Genomic DNA, 13,911 nt, shown 5'->3' with positions numbered 1-13,911 from the left:
TAGCTGTCCTTTATAGTGGAACTCCTTGGACATGGCATGCTGGAAAACCACCCGAGTTAGCTGTGCGGGTGCAGAACGTGTGCGATTCGCGCTAAGCTTTCATCGTCCTCGTGAGTAATATGCAACACCTCGGTTAGGACATCACGTAGACGCGCTCTGGGATGTGCTCCTGAGCGCATACTTGTACCGTTCTTCGGTTCTTCATGGTAGTTTGCCGTAGCGTGAGATATGCGATCAACACCGCAATCGCAATGAGCCCACCAATACACAACTTGGCATCCATACGTCCGTCGTCATAGCGACCGGCATACCGTATGGGTCTATGCCATGCGCATTGGCAGTTTCTGGGCACACTGTAGTATGAAGTAGCCAATGGTGATTGACGGAGATATGTTAGCTGGGTGGAGCCCCACAGGACAGCGTAAGGCATTTCAATTGCGATCGATGATTCGCGTTTCGCGTCTAATAAGACTACTTAGAGGACTCAATCGCAAAAATGAGAACACATCTCATTCGGTCTACATAGCAACGACGGCGCCTTCCACCAGCTGAAATATCGAATCATCGCCGTCACCCTCTTGACGTTTCCGCTTCAACAAACTCGGGTTGATGACGATACCTCTCTCACCAACTCCCTCCCACTCAAAGTCATAGGTGTCCAACTGCCCGAAGAGCCATATCCTCATCGTCAGTGTGTCTGTGATGATGCGTGCAAGATCTTCATCTTTGTCTTGGTCGCTGGACGTAGGGTTGGCCCACGGGAAGAAAGTAAGAGAGAAGTGTTCCGCTGCTTCACGAACGTTCGATTGAGCCGTCCAAGATCTGCGACGATTTGGCATGCCAGTGATGTTGCTGTAGAGATAGACAGAGATGCGGCGATGCAGCGAGGTAGCTGCTACGAGATCCGGATCTATCTGTGGTGTTAGTTGCAATCCTTCTCAAGTGAAAGATGCATATAAGGAGCTTACCAGAGACAACATTCATACGATTCTCAGCATGCGCTGTGTAAAGCTCTTTGGGAAACAATGTCCCTTCATCGTCGTCTTTCTGCCTCGGCTCCGTTATACCCAGTACATATGTTACGAGGGCATGCTTCAGCGCCGCTGTTGAACTTGTACATTCTTGCAGAAGTTCTGCCATGTCCACCTCCTTGGCTCCAAACTCGGCAATCTCAGGTTCCATACTCGGGGTAATAATGGCATTGACGTCTCGGTAATACTTTTCTACATGCTCATGCATCAAGGCGAACAAATGAGAGACTTCGTTCCACACCTCTTCGTTGTCTGCCGCAGGTGGTAAGAAAGCAGTGATATCTCGAGACGCACTTGCTGGTATGAAAACAGGGGCAGGGATTGGAGAAGGTGGGTGAGCAGCCAGCGGCGCTGGCAGGGGTATTTGCGAAACCTGTACGTAGGGACTATGTCGCCCTACTAGACTGCTGGCACTCTTGGATTGCATCATAGCTAGATCGGGCGCAGAGTCGCCATAGCTTGGATAATCCTTCCTGTTGACGTTGGCACTTTTGTGCTTGTTTCTTTGCTTAAACAGGAAGAATGCAGCGATAAACGCCAGGATTGCGCCGAGGATGAAGGTTCCCATAGCGACACCGGTCACTTCTCCGGCGCTGAGTCTGTTGGTGTTGTGGCCACTCTCCGCGGCTTCCACGGTTCCAACAGTTGCTGGACCTGGATCTGGCGTTATTGACGTTGATGTACTGACTGTGGCACTCAAACTCGGTGGTACTGTAACATTGATCGTTGTCTTCATAGTCATGGTAGATCCCGCGTTGTCTGTTACCGTAGTCGCGATGCTAGTAAGATCAGGTTGAAAAAGGTTGGGATCGACGGATTGTGTGTTGCTAGGCTCGAGGACGCCATTGACAGGAGTTGACAATGGACCTTGGTTTTCGTCTACTCCTTGGGGATCTAGCTGTGATTCTTGCGGCGTCCATGTCGACGAAATACCATTGACTTCCCCTTGTGAGGTAGGTGTAGGAAACGCGAAACATCCATCGTCTTCCCGACATGTCGGTGTCATCTGCATTCCAAATCCAGGAACTCTTGGATCCAGGAACGAGTGGAGCACCATCTTCACAGGAATCCAAGCCCGACAACCAAGGCTTGACTGAAACCACGAGAAGGTAGAAAAGAAGGGAAAATAGCAGAAACCTACAAATCTCGTTCAGCCCCGAGGCCACCATACAATAAGGCGATCCCCAGGGCTCACCCATCAGGCTTCCAGCTCAGCCGCACTGTGCATCCTACAAGCTCCGCCTCACGCACTGCAGCAGCAACAACAACAACGAGCGAAACACCGATCCTTTCAACAAGCACACACACCTTTGTTGCTTACTGTCGCATTAGTCCCACGTGTAATTTGCGAACGTTTTGCCGCAAGTGCAACGCTGTTGGGATGGCATAGTATGAAGGCAAGTAAGCACCAGTGTAAAGGCAAAGAAACGGCGATCATGTTACGCTAGGGCGAGATTTGGGGGCCATGTCTGGACGCAATGTGGAGAACGATGCGCAGCCTTGTCTGCACAGCCTCCATAAGGGTTGCTCTTGCAAAGGGTTTTTATATTGCTGGTCTCACATGTTGTCCTTTACGGGAAAGCGACAGAGGGAAACGGTTCTGGAAAGGATGCATTCTTGATCTAAACCATATATGTTCTAGCGCTTCTCAGTGCCACTTAACTCATGCCGCTCTGGCGAACTTCCCATAAGCTCCCCCATCGCTACAGGCAACTTGTCAGGCCCAGACCCACCAAGTTCGTGTACAGAATCTGGGCTCGCAAGCTCTGCAGTGCTGTATGAACCCTTATGTGCTAGCAATTCTATCCTTTGGTTCTGAGCTGAGACTTCCACAGCACTCGCATCAGGGGCATGCCGCACTCTTTGTTTTCGTTTCCGGACAACAACAAAGGCGACGAGCGAGCCTACTAGCATCACCGTAACAGCCAAGATACCAGCCACTATACCGCCTTTGGCGCCGGCAGAAAGACCGTTAGATTTGGAAGGAGCCGCGTTCGTGATAGAGGAAGCGGAAGGCGTCGAGGTCACAGAAGTCGTCGAGCTTGCAGCTGGCGATGTAGATGTCGTCTCGTTCTGTATTCCACCATTCTTGAGAAAGCAACCCCACAATCCTAACGTTAAACAGTCATCAGACAGCTCGTTCAAGAGGTCAGGCCCCAACATGGCGGCATCAACCACGTAGCCAGGATACACCGCCGTGTCAGCGTCGAACGTAGCGTTCATGAGCCAGCAGTTTTTGTTGACGTCGCCGAAAGGTCTGAAGTCGTATCCGTAACATAGCGGCTCTTTCTTGACGCAGCGAGCCATGCAATCGTACCAAGTCTGTTCGTCCGTCGGATCCAGGAAGTCGACTACGGCGCCTATGTCTTTGCCGCAGAGGTTTTGAAATGGAACCACCAAGCCAGCATCATTGTAGGTGCTGATGTTGCCTGTGCATCCGACCTCGTCTTGCGCGGAGGTACGTGTGACGACTGTCAAAAGACACGTGAGCCACATATGTAGGAATACGACAGACAGCATGATGATATATTGCCTTTGGTTGGCAAGGTGATTCAAGATGGGATGAAAGATGCAAAAAGGCTCAAGTAGCACAGGAGCTCAGCAAGCTATAGGTGATCCTAGGCGTTTTGACCATTGCTGCAAAGGTCTATGATACAAGGGGTCGGCCCCCCAACAGACGCACCGAAATGCCACAGATGATCCATCCGAGGTCGGAACTCTGATCCTACCCAATGATACATGCTTTCTGTATCTTCGCTCCAGCCACGCAGACTTGGCAAAGCCCCAGGCGTTCTCAGCCTTGTGTGCTTTTCGAGCTATGTTCAAGATCTATTCCATATACGAAGAGATGAAAAGTAAAATTAGGTTGACGGACGGGAAGAAACAATACTTTGCAGTCCGCAGCATCATCTTAGTCTCAATATTGCGTGAGCTTGGGGCACGTAGATGAGGTTGGGACCAAGTAATTGGCTAGCCTTGTCATAGCATATAAGATGTACGCTAAGATGTTTCCAGAGCTTATGTGCATTGTGCTGTTGTGCTAATTGGTAATAGAAAGACGTTAACGATAGCTATGTAACTCACACTATCCTTGCTCCTGCTCTTATCAATATGAAAACGGTCTTACATTATAAACGCTCTTCTTCTCCGGTAGTGGTGCAAGAGGCTTATCCAAAAATTCCGGGTACAGATACCAGGCAAGATCCCTTTCTTCCATCTGAGCGATACTCCATCCATTACCTAGCCAAGCCATCCTGTTCGCTTTCTTACCCACACCATGTAGGTCGTTGTTAGCGTCTTGGCCCTCTAGTTCATCCAGGTAGACGTAGTCGAAATCTTCCCAGCGCGGACTCCGCATTGCTTCAACGCAGTGTAGTGTACTACCGGGCCAAAGTCCGACGACCTCCCCAGTACCCTTGTTCTTGTACCAACTTCTGCACTCATCGGCGAAGACTGTGCCTTGGAAGTATGCATCAACATACTCTATGAAGTCCTTTTCGCGCGCCTCTTTGACTGTCATGGCTGCAATGTTGTCCTTTTGGATCTTGCGGATTGCTTTGATGATGTAGTCGCCTACTGTTTCGATCATGGTAGTTAGACTACCAGAGCCGATGGCAGCGTTGGGGCCAAGCATCGTGAACATATTTGGAAAGCCGGCAACAGAGTGCGAGAGATAGTTGACAGCGCGCTTGTCCCACTTCTCCGTAAGAGATAGCCCCTTGCTGCCGGTCAACGGAAACGGAGGTGGGGCAGATGCTTTGAAGCCTGTCGCACACACAAGAGCGTCAATCTCATGCGTCTTACCGTCAGCAGTGTGAATCGCAGATTCGGATATGCGCGTTATAGGTGATGTAACAAAGTCTACATTGGGCTGCGTCAGTGCTTCTGGGTAGCCCGGGCCTGGCGTCAAACGGCGACATCCCGGTGAGAATGACGGTAAGAGGGCTTCGAAGATTTCCGGCTTGCTCTTTAGTCTTTCTTTCATGTGCTTGTGGAACATATCCTTTGCGCCGAGTTGCAGTTCAGTTCCCTTCATCGTGACAGCGTGGATACCATTTCCATCCTCTTCGACTGAAAGCCTGAACTTGTAGTAGTACTCGGGGTCATTCGCAAAACGATCGCGGAGCTCTTGGGGAATTGCTGAGCCATTGAAACCGTATTTGTCGAATAAGTCCTGGCCGAAAGGAGGTGATATCCACGTCTTGCTACGCACAAAGGTGCTGATGTGGGTACCTGGTAGACGCTGTAGCGAAGGGACGATCTGGATTGAAGAAGAGCCGGAGCCAATAACACCAACTCGTTTGTTTTCGAAGTCGTACCTATAAACCAATTCAGTCAATCTGCTACTCAAGACGCACTGTGGGAATGCGCAATACCTCTGGTTCCAGACTGCAGAATGCATGACTTCGCCCTTGAATGTTTTCAGGCCGTCTATCTCAGGCCAGGAAGGTGTATTCAGATTACCTCTCCCTGAGATAACAACGTCCGCCTGATCTTCCAGCACTTCTCCTGTGGCAAGATTCTTTACCGTGATGTTCCACTTCGCAGTTTTGTCATCCCAGTGGCATGCCTCAATCTGGTGACGCAACTTGATAAACCTGTCCGCGGAAAATTTCTGCGCGACATCTTGGAGGTACGACTGGATTTCCGCTGCCGGGGCGTAAAGCGACGACCAGTTTGGGTTCGGCTGGAAAGAATACTGGTAAGAATGTGCTAGGGGTAGTCAGCAGCGTACGCATTGGTAAATGTGGGACCCGATGCTTACAAGGGACGTCGCACGCGCAACCAAGGTATCTGCAATCATGTCAGTAAGCACTGTGCAAAACGGAGACAACCAAAGACCAAGCAATGTATCTACAACAGGATCACCCGAAACCAATACTAACATGGCTGATATAGTTGTGATACTAGCCTACCAAGATTTGGGAGATGGGTGTTTCTTACCTGTTTTCGTACCAAGTCCCCCCAACGCCAGCGTTCTTTTCATAGATTACCAGGTCGACATTTCTCAGTCTTTCTGGTATACGGATCCCACAGTAGATGCCAGAGTAGCCAGCCCCAATGACGACAACTTTCAAACGTCGAAGATTCTCTACCGGCGCATCATTGAGCTTGAAAGACGAGTCTGCAGCAACACCATTCGCACCGCCGTTGGTGTGGATGCCGGGCGTGTCGATAGGAAGGTTAGGAATAGCCGACATGGTCAATAGGAAAGAGAGAGTTGCACAGCAAGATCTGTCGCGCGACACCTATCCAATGCTTAAGGTTTATTTAGAGGCTACACTCTCCGACGTGGGTAGTATACAGTAGGACAGAGAAAGGATTAGAAGACATCGGTCGCATAAGGGCGACAGCGAACCGTCATAGTTACGGACGCCGCTGACTATGCCCCTCGCCCATCGTCAAGGTTGGCCGTGAGGTGCAATTGCCGAAGCAATGGGCCCATCGCTAGCGAGACGTCAAGATGTGGACCAGGCTAAAGGCCGGGTTCAACACACGGTAGACGACTTGACTGAAAGATTTAGCCTATCAGGGCGCGAAGGTCTCCGCATCTGACGGAGGCGCCACCCCGGACTCCACATGCGTCCCGCCTCGCGCTCTTTGCGATCTTGCATGCGCGGAATGCCCCCGCAATCGCCTGCGCAATCGACCCGACATGTTTTTCCTTCTTCCTGCACGATGCCGCTGCGACCCTGTGAGGGTCCACAATGTTTTGCGACGCGCTGCACAACGAAGTGATTCCGTTCGAAGGACGACCCCTGGCACTACCTTGGAACCGTGATGATGGCAATCTGTGTCGAGGTCAGTAGATGAGTATTTCTTGAGCTGGGTGGTCATACCTGATTTCCGAGTGCAATGGATAGCCTGGAGCTGTCTGGCTCCCAACCAAGACTGAACTCTCCGTCTATACCAGGATTCCATTTGTCGCTTGGAGTTTCACTGGCTCGCCACGAGGCTATTGGGACATCTCTTTTTTCTATATCCCATATGGTGACAGCATCAGGTCCCGCAGCTGCTAAGAGCGAACCGTCTGGGGAAAATGCAGTTTTGAAGGCTTGTGTGCCATCTGTGGTAGGCAGATATTTGACGCATTTGAATGGTTCGTCGGCATTCCAGATGCGCGTCGCACCAGACATGGAGCTTGTTGCAAGCAAGACGGAGGGCAGAGCGGAGCCATTGGTGAGATGATTGTTCTTTGCTTTGACGCGGAAGCCAAGATCGGTAGGGTATTCGTCGGGATATTCATGGGTCTGCAGTTGCAGCGAATCGTTGGGGTGGAGAATGCCCAGATAATACTTCCTATCCTCAATGCCCAAGACAGCGATGATGCCAGATGCAGCGTCATATTTTACCGTCTCCCATGTTACTGAGGTCTCGAGAGTTTGCTGGGTTGTCAAGGATTCATTGACCTCGTAGATCTTGAAGAGCTTGATACCGCAAACGACAAAAGCTGAGTCGCTTATCCAGTGCGCGTCGAAGATGGCTGTGTCGGTGAACTCTGTCCAGGCTGGGATGGAGTCGCTGTCGTTTTTCCACACCTTGATGGAGCCCTTTTCGCCGTCTGTCGAAATGGATAGCAGCAAATTCCGGACCGGATTCCAGCGAAGTGTGTTGATGAGGCCGGCGGTAGAAGAGACGACCTGGGAGGCCTGACCGCCTTCGGTAAGCTTGATGAGCTTATCCATCATCATCTTTTCCCCCACTTCATTGGATCTCTGCTCTCGCACAGAGACGGTAAGTTCGTTATCCGAGTGCCAGCACAGCGCCGTGACGTTGAAGTTGTCGACGGGCAGAGGTATGTCGAAATGTTGGGTAGGGGGTTCATGGCCGAGCTCCTTGCTCACGACGTGAAGCTGGAGGAGGGATTTGCCAGCTGCGAGCAGTACGGGAGACTCTATTGGCCCCCACAGGGTATGCTCGATTACTCGTGCGGGATCCGAGGGCGGAGGGATGGAGACGGTGGTGGAATTCAGATCAGCAATGGCAATGGCTTCGGTCTGGATCTCAGCGTCCTGGCCTATGCTAAGCGTGGATATGGGGATGTCAGCAAGCGAGGGCGACTCTGCTTCCGAGACCATGGGCTCCGACTCGGCCCTCGTGCTGTTTGTGACATGTGCGGCGCCGTTGTGCTCGATGTCCATGGCATCGCCGTTGACCTGGGGCTCGGGGCGCGGCTCGACGCCGTTGGTGGGCTTCGTCTTCTTGCGCTTGAGCGTCTTCTTTGGTGGGGGTTCCTGGACGGCGCCGTTGGCTTCGGCGGCGAGTTGGTGGGCGGGTATGCCCTTGTCGAGGGTCAAGAGGTTGCCATTGCGCGCCGAATATGGTCGTCCGTGGTCGGTGCCGAACCTGTATCGCGGCTCCGTCTGCGGTCGTCAGTACTGCTCTCTGCAGCGCATGTATGCGACGTACATTGCAAGCCTCGGCCTGTAGCTGGTCGAAGCACATGCCATCCTGCACGAGCCTGATGAGTGTGTGCGGTTCGATGTTCTTCGCAAAGGGAAGCGTGTCGGGGTCGCGGATCCAGCATCGCGAGAGTTGCAGGGCTGCGTTACCGAAGCCGGCCTCCTGGAGGTATCGCCATACTGCACACACAAGTCAGAAGGGCCAGGCCAATCGAGTCGTCGAATGGGAGGGGGGGAAAGGGTACCGAGATAGTTCATCGCGTTGCTGCTCAGAGTCTCCGCCATGGCGCATCCTGTACGCGCTGCATGCGCCCGTGGAGAGAAGAGGGTGTATACGCTGGGATTCGGGGCGTCTTGGTTGCGCGATCCGTGGCCGTCGTGGTCTCGAAGCTTGTCGGAGAATCGAAGGCTACCTGCCCTGCGAACTGCAACTACTCAGCGCTCGAGCACCGTGCACTGTGCACTCGAGCTAGTCCCCACAGATCTCCGTCCGAGCGTTGCTGATCCCTGCCAGCTGCCTTCCTTCACCCTCTCCACTTCCACCACCCGTCTGGAATCCCCCGGGCCGACCCTCCTCTCCTCCTCCTCTCCTCCCCTCCCGGCTGCCCTCTCACCTCCCGCCATGGCCCGGATCAACCTACCCCCGCTGACTCGGGGCGTGCTCGCTGCCGTCGTATTCTTTACGCTCATAAACTTCGCACTGCGTCCACACGCCGACTGGGTGGAAAAGGTCGAGAAGCCAATCATCGGCGTGGGCAATGGCGTGCCGTGGCTCACCATAGTCCCTGGTTATTCGGTGCCTTGGTATCCATGGGTGTTTGCATTGGCGACGGTCGTGGAGCAGAATGTCCTGGGTCTCGTCACCACCGCACTCACCGTCTTCTACGGCGGACGCTATTTGGAAAGAGCATGGGCGTCACACGAGTTCACCAAGTTCATGCTCTTCGTGGCCATGATACCCAACGTCCTCACATACTTGCTCTACATGGTTGGCTTCCTCCTCACGAGCAAAGGTTCCATCTTGTGAGTAGACCATACCCCTCCCTGTACTTTGTACTGACGCCGTCCAGACATACCACAATCTCCGGCGGCATTGCCATCCAAGCTGGCTTTCTCGTTTCCTTCAAGCAGCTCGTCCCCGAACACACCGTTGCCATCGCCAAAGGCCTCATCCGCATGCGCGTCAAGCACTTCCCCGCCATCTTTCTCCTCGCCAACACAATCTCTGGCATGATACTGGGTACTGAGACGGCCATGTTTCTAGCATACTTCGGCTTCTTCACTGCTTGGATCTACCTTCGCTTCTACCGCATAAGCCCATCATTATCGTCCACGGCAACTGGCGACGGATCCGTCATCCGCGGCGACGCCTCAGACACCTTCTCCTTTGCTCACTTTTTCCCGGAACCCATACAAACACCCGTTGGCGCACTTTCCGACGGCATCTACAACGCACTGGTATCACTCAAAGTGTGCACGCCCTTCTCAGATCGAGACATCGATGCGGGCAACGAACAGGCAAGCGCCCGTGCCGAAGGAGGTCTCCCAAGCATCATGAACCCCAACAGCAGGGGGGGTCGCGGTGGATCAACCCGTGTAGAAGCAGAGAGGAGACGTGCTCTGGCTCTGGAAGCACTGAATGCGCGATTGAACGCAGCGGCATCTCGAGGCCCAAGTGCTGCTGCTCCATCAGCACCTTCTGTCTCTGGACCTACGGAATCCTTAGGAGAGACGACATACGAACCCGAACGACATGAAATACCAGAAAGGCCGACGGCGTCATAGTACGCTCGTCCTCTATCTCCATCTTATCTCAGATCTCTTTGATTCCTGCGCTTTATTAGACCATCACAAAAGTTTGGTGCAATTGGACTCGATGCATTGCGGCGGCGTCTTGTCAGCGTTACAGCGCCTTGTTTGCACTGCGTCAACGGAGCGCGAATGATACCACGGAGAGGACTTGTCACTATTATTGTACTCAACTATCATGTTTTAGCAGAATAGATCAAGGGAAGCGTCCTCGAGACCGCCCATCTCATTCGTCATCGCACATCTTCTAGAAACCATACTCACTGTTCAATTCTCTACTTCCGTTGTGATGAACAGGAGCGTGATGGAGGAGTGGCCAAGGCTCACGTCGAAGAAGATATATCTATCGGAATACTTCAACAACTCAGCCATAAAATCATGGTTATAGAGCTCTCTGTTGGTAAGTATCGTTGATACCAACTTCAAGATTCCCTGCTGTTGTGGCAGATGGCTCTGCGCTTGCCCACAATCAGGTTCCATCCCCAACCCATCTTGACGTCTCTTATGATCCTGCATCACCCATGCTGTCTCAATATTCTAGTCTTCATATTTGTGAGTCGTGTCTTCGGACAAATGGATGAGAGCAGCCTTCGTTCGTGGAAATTATGTCTCCCGCACCACTCCCGTTCAAGCTTAGTGTACCAGTCAGTTCATCCGCGATCGTCATTACAATCTTCTTCTTGCCATACGCTCACCACTATATCCCCGCATTGTTTTAATGTTTATAGCTACGCATTCTTCTAGTGTCATGCACTACATCATACAGGTATCGCTTAGCCAATCATAGTGTTGCCACACGGCGTATTATTGCGGCTGTAGAAAGAACGAGATCTTCGCTGAGAGCTTACCCCGGTTTTCCCATACAGCACGTAATATATGCCGAACCCACGATCCAGGTAGCGTCGGAACTGACTCCTACTTGCACGAAGCTAGGAACGGTCTTCCGTGTTAGATTGGAGGCTCAACCACAATGCTGTATAGTATTTATATGCCCGTAGATGCGTCTCCGTGATGCACTGCGCACCCGTTCACTATCCATCGTCATGAAGCTCACCATCTCTCCGTTTGTACTACTGGCTGCTATCGACCTTGTCACTGCCGAAAGATTTCTCGGACGCGTTAATCCGGATACTCGAGAACTGACATGGCCTGGAACCGGCGTATCCTTCACTTTCACAGGCTCATCGGCTAGTATAGAAATCGAAGCTACGACTGGTACCAACAGTGCTCAGCTGACCATCGACGGTGTGGCGACTGTCATCCCGGACGTAAATGGTACCTCCATCACAACACCCGCTGGCCTCCGGAACGGCAACCACACCGTCGAATTGCGTAAACGATCTGAGGCTCTCTTCGGCACCATCTCTGTTGGTAACATCACCACGGATGGCACATTCGGTCCGGACATGTACTCCTCTCGCAAGATTCAGGTCATTGGCGACTCTATTACTGTGGGATATGGCCTCGACGGCGTGAACCCATGCGTGAACACCGCCGCAGTTGAAAACAACCCCAAGACCTATGCTGCCCTCGCCGCAGATGCGTTGAATGCCGACTACGACATCATCGCTTGGAGCGGCATCGGCCTGACGAGGAACTACGTCTCTCCAACCCCAGACACCAGCGACATTATGCCTCAGCGCTGGACTCGGTACGGGGCTCTCGACCCCTTGAATAGCTACACATTCCCCGCCAACGCCACACCAGACGCCGTGGTTATCAATCTCGGCACCAACGACTTTGGTTACCAAACTGGCATCCGGGATCCCATCGTCCCAGCAGAGTACACCGCCGCCATGGTAAACTTTGTCAAGACAATCCAGAAACACTACCCAGACGCTGCATTCTTCCTTCTGACTTCGCCTATGCTCAACGACGGGTATCCCTCCACTCAAGATGCGCAGAAGACTACACAGAAGAACGCGCTGAATGCTGCTATTGCGCAACTCCAAAACAGCACGAGCATCAGCCTAGTGGATATCCCGAGTCAAGGTTCAGATGTTGGTTGTGACTATCATCCTAATGCGGCGACGCATGCGGCGATGGCGGAAATTTTGGCTAAAGCTCTTGCTGGTGAGCTAGGTTGGTAAGAGGCGGACAAGAGTCGGATAAGAATAGCGCAGTGCTTTGAAAACATAGCTGCTTGAGGACTGTGAGCGAATGTAAATCTCCTATAACTACTACGTACATTGTTGCTTGATTGCTGTGATCAACATGTTAGTGCTGCGATATGAACAAAATGCTGTTGAGTAGTACTGTATGATAATGGCCACAGTGTATGCCTAGATATTTTGTATCCACTGCATACGACCTGAATTCTTTTGAGACTTAGCAAATGAAGCTCAAGTTACCTCTTCGTATACCTGCGAATAGATAAAGAAAATGGTGTAGGTAGACCAACGACGAATTGCTCGTCTAGGCGCATGCCACTCTTGTCACTGAATGGACGAGATGGATCGCACAAACTGGTGCATGTTTGCAGCGCGAATTAACTCACAGATGCTACTCCTAAAAGGGTCACGTATCTGTAAAGTGTAACGTTACTACAACTACTGGCAAACACTGTGGGTTCGACGTATAGCTTCTCACCAATACCGATAGTTTAACCATTCACCCGACCATCATCCTAGTGTCTATGCACCATACATGTCTGGAAAGAATACCACGCCAACTATTCAAATCTTGAGCGTCCGAGAACCAGACTTTTCACAAAGATAAATCCTACATCAGCTGCCAAGCCACTGGCGATACTACCTCACCTTCCCGCGTCGCACGCTCTGGGCGTACATCAAACCACACCGACTTTGAACCCCCACCCCTTCGCTTAGTATTTACAAATCACGACCTGTGCTCCGCACGCCCCCAAAAGCGCGTCACCTTCCCAGTCTCTCCATAAACTTTGCCTATTCGGGCCGTTATCTGATATGGATCTAGACTAGACCCGAATCTTGCCTCAGGGTCCAAATCGCATGATAGAGTTCACCTTTTCGGACCGCAAGGCTGTTTGTATCACAGTACATGAACCCTTGCCCAGTTTCCAGTATTTTGAGATGTTACTCGTAACGAGGCATTTTTACCCGGTGGAGTGGGATGTGTCGTACAGCTGAATTGCGCAACATAGGGTTTGTTTTCGGACCGCTGGGAGGAGGGTTTTATACTTTTGGTTTTTGGACGCGGGGTTTTACCATTTGCAAGGAGTGATGTTCGATGCGAGACATGGGGGGCTGGGGGTATGTGCATATGATCGTTGCGCTGAAGCTTTCTTCTGACGCTGATTTTCGCTCGAGCGATGGCTGATACGGGACCCTTGTGCTTTGCTCGGTCGTTGGACCTTTGAAGCCTGCTTACTTGTTTGTATGCATACGGTACAATACATGATGCGACGACTCGGACTATGTAAATCTATGAGGCAGCTCGGGGTGCCGAAAACTTTCCCGGACATGTATGGAGGAGGGGAGGAGGAGTGGATTACTATAGCTTGTTTGACTGCGCGGCGTGCAGTTCCCTTCGTGGATACAGAGGGGTGCGCTTGGGGGTTTTTAGACATAAACATCAGCTTCGGCTGAAAGCATGTGTATGAAAATAGTGAATTGGAAAGCAAGCATCGCATAAAGTGCAGGAGTCAACCGACTGAGTAAAAGGGCGTATAGATGGGGCGATCTCCTGCT

General features: G+C 51.9%; 7 protein-coding genes across 7 annotated transcripts; 2 read left to right on the top strand and 5 right to left on the bottom strand.

The window, feature by feature from the left end:
• Nucleotides 1-68: 68 nt before the first annotated feature.
• Nucleotides 69-611, bottom strand: CC77DRAFT_330657 (hypothetical protein). Its single transcript, XM_018531267.1, has one exon. The coding sequence runs from the start codon at nt 428-430 to the stop codon at nt 134-136; it is 297 nt and encodes a 98-aa protein (XP_018390906.1). The 5' UTR covers nt 431-611; the 3' UTR covers nt 69-133.
• CC77DRAFT_1091017 (hypothetical protein) lies at nt 266-2,492 on the bottom strand. The gene is made up of 2 exons (XM_018529545.1): nt 969-2,492; nt 266-910 (listed from the first exon to the last, which is right to left on the bottom strand). The coding sequence occupies exons 1-2, from the start codon at nt 2,086-2,088 to the stop codon at nt 519-521; spliced, it is 1,512 nt and encodes a 503-aa protein (XP_018390905.1). The 5' UTR covers nt 2,089-2,492; the 3' UTR covers nt 266-518.
• On the bottom strand, nt 2,379-3,844 carry CC77DRAFT_330970 (hypothetical protein). The gene has a single exon (XM_018531270.1). It carries the CDS (start codon nt 3,549-3,551, stop codon nt 2,670-2,672), a length of 882 nt encoding a protein of 293 aa, XP_018390904.1. The 5' UTR covers nt 3,552-3,844; the 3' UTR covers nt 2,379-2,669.
• Nucleotides 3,845-6,514, bottom strand: CC77DRAFT_330763 (FAD/NAD(P)-binding domain-containing protein). Its single transcript, XM_018531268.1, has 3 exons — nt 5,976-6,514; nt 5,797-5,825; nt 3,845-5,744 (listed from the first exon to the last, which is right to left on the bottom strand). Exons 1-3 carry the CDS (start codon nt 6,230-6,232, stop codon nt 4,138-4,140), a joined length of 1,893 nt encoding a protein of 630 aa, XP_018390903.1. The 5' UTR covers nt 6,233-6,514; the 3' UTR covers nt 3,845-4,137.
• On the bottom strand, nt 6,515-8,869 carry CC77DRAFT_330616 (hypothetical protein). The gene is made up of 4 exons (XM_018531266.1): nt 8,680-8,869; nt 8,442-8,614; nt 6,872-8,395; nt 6,515-6,823 (listed from the first exon to the last, which is right to left on the bottom strand). Exons 1-4 carry the CDS (start codon nt 8,717-8,719, stop codon nt 6,797-6,799), a joined length of 1,764 nt encoding a protein of 587 aa, XP_018390902.1. The 5' UTR covers nt 8,720-8,869; the 3' UTR covers nt 6,515-6,796.
• A 187-nt stretch (nt 8,870-9,056) lies between these two features.
• On the top strand, nt 9,057-10,219 carry CC77DRAFT_926987 (cytochrome C oxidase subunit I; the record flags this gene model as incomplete). The annotated part of the gene is made up of 2 exons (XM_018533961.1): nt 9,057-9,457; nt 9,505-10,219. The coding sequence occupies 2 exons, from the start codon at nt 9,057-9,059 to the stop codon at nt 10,217-10,219; spliced, it is 1,116 nt and encodes a 371-aa protein (XP_018390901.1).
• A 1,067-nt stretch (nt 10,220-11,286) lies between these two features.
• Nucleotides 11,287-12,333, top strand: CC77DRAFT_1028011 (endoglucanase E precursor; the record flags this gene model as incomplete). The annotated part of the gene is made up of 1 exon (XM_018526411.1): nt 11,287-12,333. One exon carries the CDS (start codon nt 11,287-11,289, stop codon nt 12,331-12,333), a length of 1,047 nt encoding a protein of 348 aa, XP_018390900.1.
• Nucleotides 12,334-13,911: the final 1,578 nt, after the last annotated feature.

Source organism: Alternaria alternata (assembly GCF_001642055.1).
Source record: "Alternaria alternata strain SRC1lrK2f unplaced genomic scaffold CC77scaffold_2, whole genome shotgun sequence".
NCBI lineage: Eukaryota > Fungi > Ascomycota > Dothideomycetes > Pleosporales > Pleosporaceae > Alternaria > Alternaria alternata.
This window is presented reverse-complemented; position numbering and strand designations above follow the sequence as displayed.

What these genes read in the sequence shown, in the direction of transcription:
- CC77DRAFT_330970 (XM_018531270.1), bottom strand. Translation starts at nt 3,551, where the DNA reads ATGCTGTCTGTCGTATTCCTACATATGTGGCTCACGTGTCTTTTGACA.
- CC77DRAFT_330616 (XM_018531266.1), bottom strand. Translation starts at nt 8,719, where the DNA reads ATGGCGGAGACTCTGAGCAGCAACGCGATGAACTATCTCG. An exon ending in CAACGCGATGAACTATCTCG is followed by an intron (nt 8,615 to 8,679) that starts GTACCCTTTCCC and finishes TTGTGTGTGCAG; the next exon opens with TATGGCGATACCTCCAGGAG. An exon ending in TACAGGCCGAGGCTTGCAAT is followed by an intron (nt 8,396 to 8,441) that starts GTACGTCGCATA and finishes TGACGACCGCAG; the next exon opens with ACGGAGCCGCGATACAGGTT.
- CC77DRAFT_330657 (XM_018531267.1), bottom strand. Translation starts at nt 430, where the DNA reads ATGCCTTACGCTGTCCTGTGGGGCTCCACCCAGCTAACATATCTCCGT.
- CC77DRAFT_330763 (XM_018531268.1), bottom strand. Translation starts at nt 6,232, where the DNA reads ATGTCGGCTATTCCTAACCTTCCTATCGACACGCCCGGCATCCACACC. An exon ending in GGGACTTGGTACGAAAACAG is followed by an intron (nt 5,826 to 5,975) that starts GTAAGAAACACC and finishes ACATGATTGCAG; the next exon opens with ATACCTTGGTTGCGCGTGCG. An exon ending in TTGCGCGTGCGACGTCCCTT is followed by an intron (nt 5,745 to 5,796) that starts GTAAGCATCGGG and finishes GACTACCCCTAG; the next exon opens with CACATTCTTACCAGTATTCT.
- CC77DRAFT_1091017 (XM_018529545.1), bottom strand. Translation starts at nt 2,088, where the DNA reads ATGGTGCTCCACTCGTTCCTGGATCCAAGAGTTCCTGGATTTGGAATG. An exon ending in TCGTATGAATGTTGTCTCTG is followed by an intron (nt 911 to 968) that starts GTAAGCTCCTTA and finishes CACCACAGATAG; the next exon opens with ATCCGGATCTCGTAGCAGCT.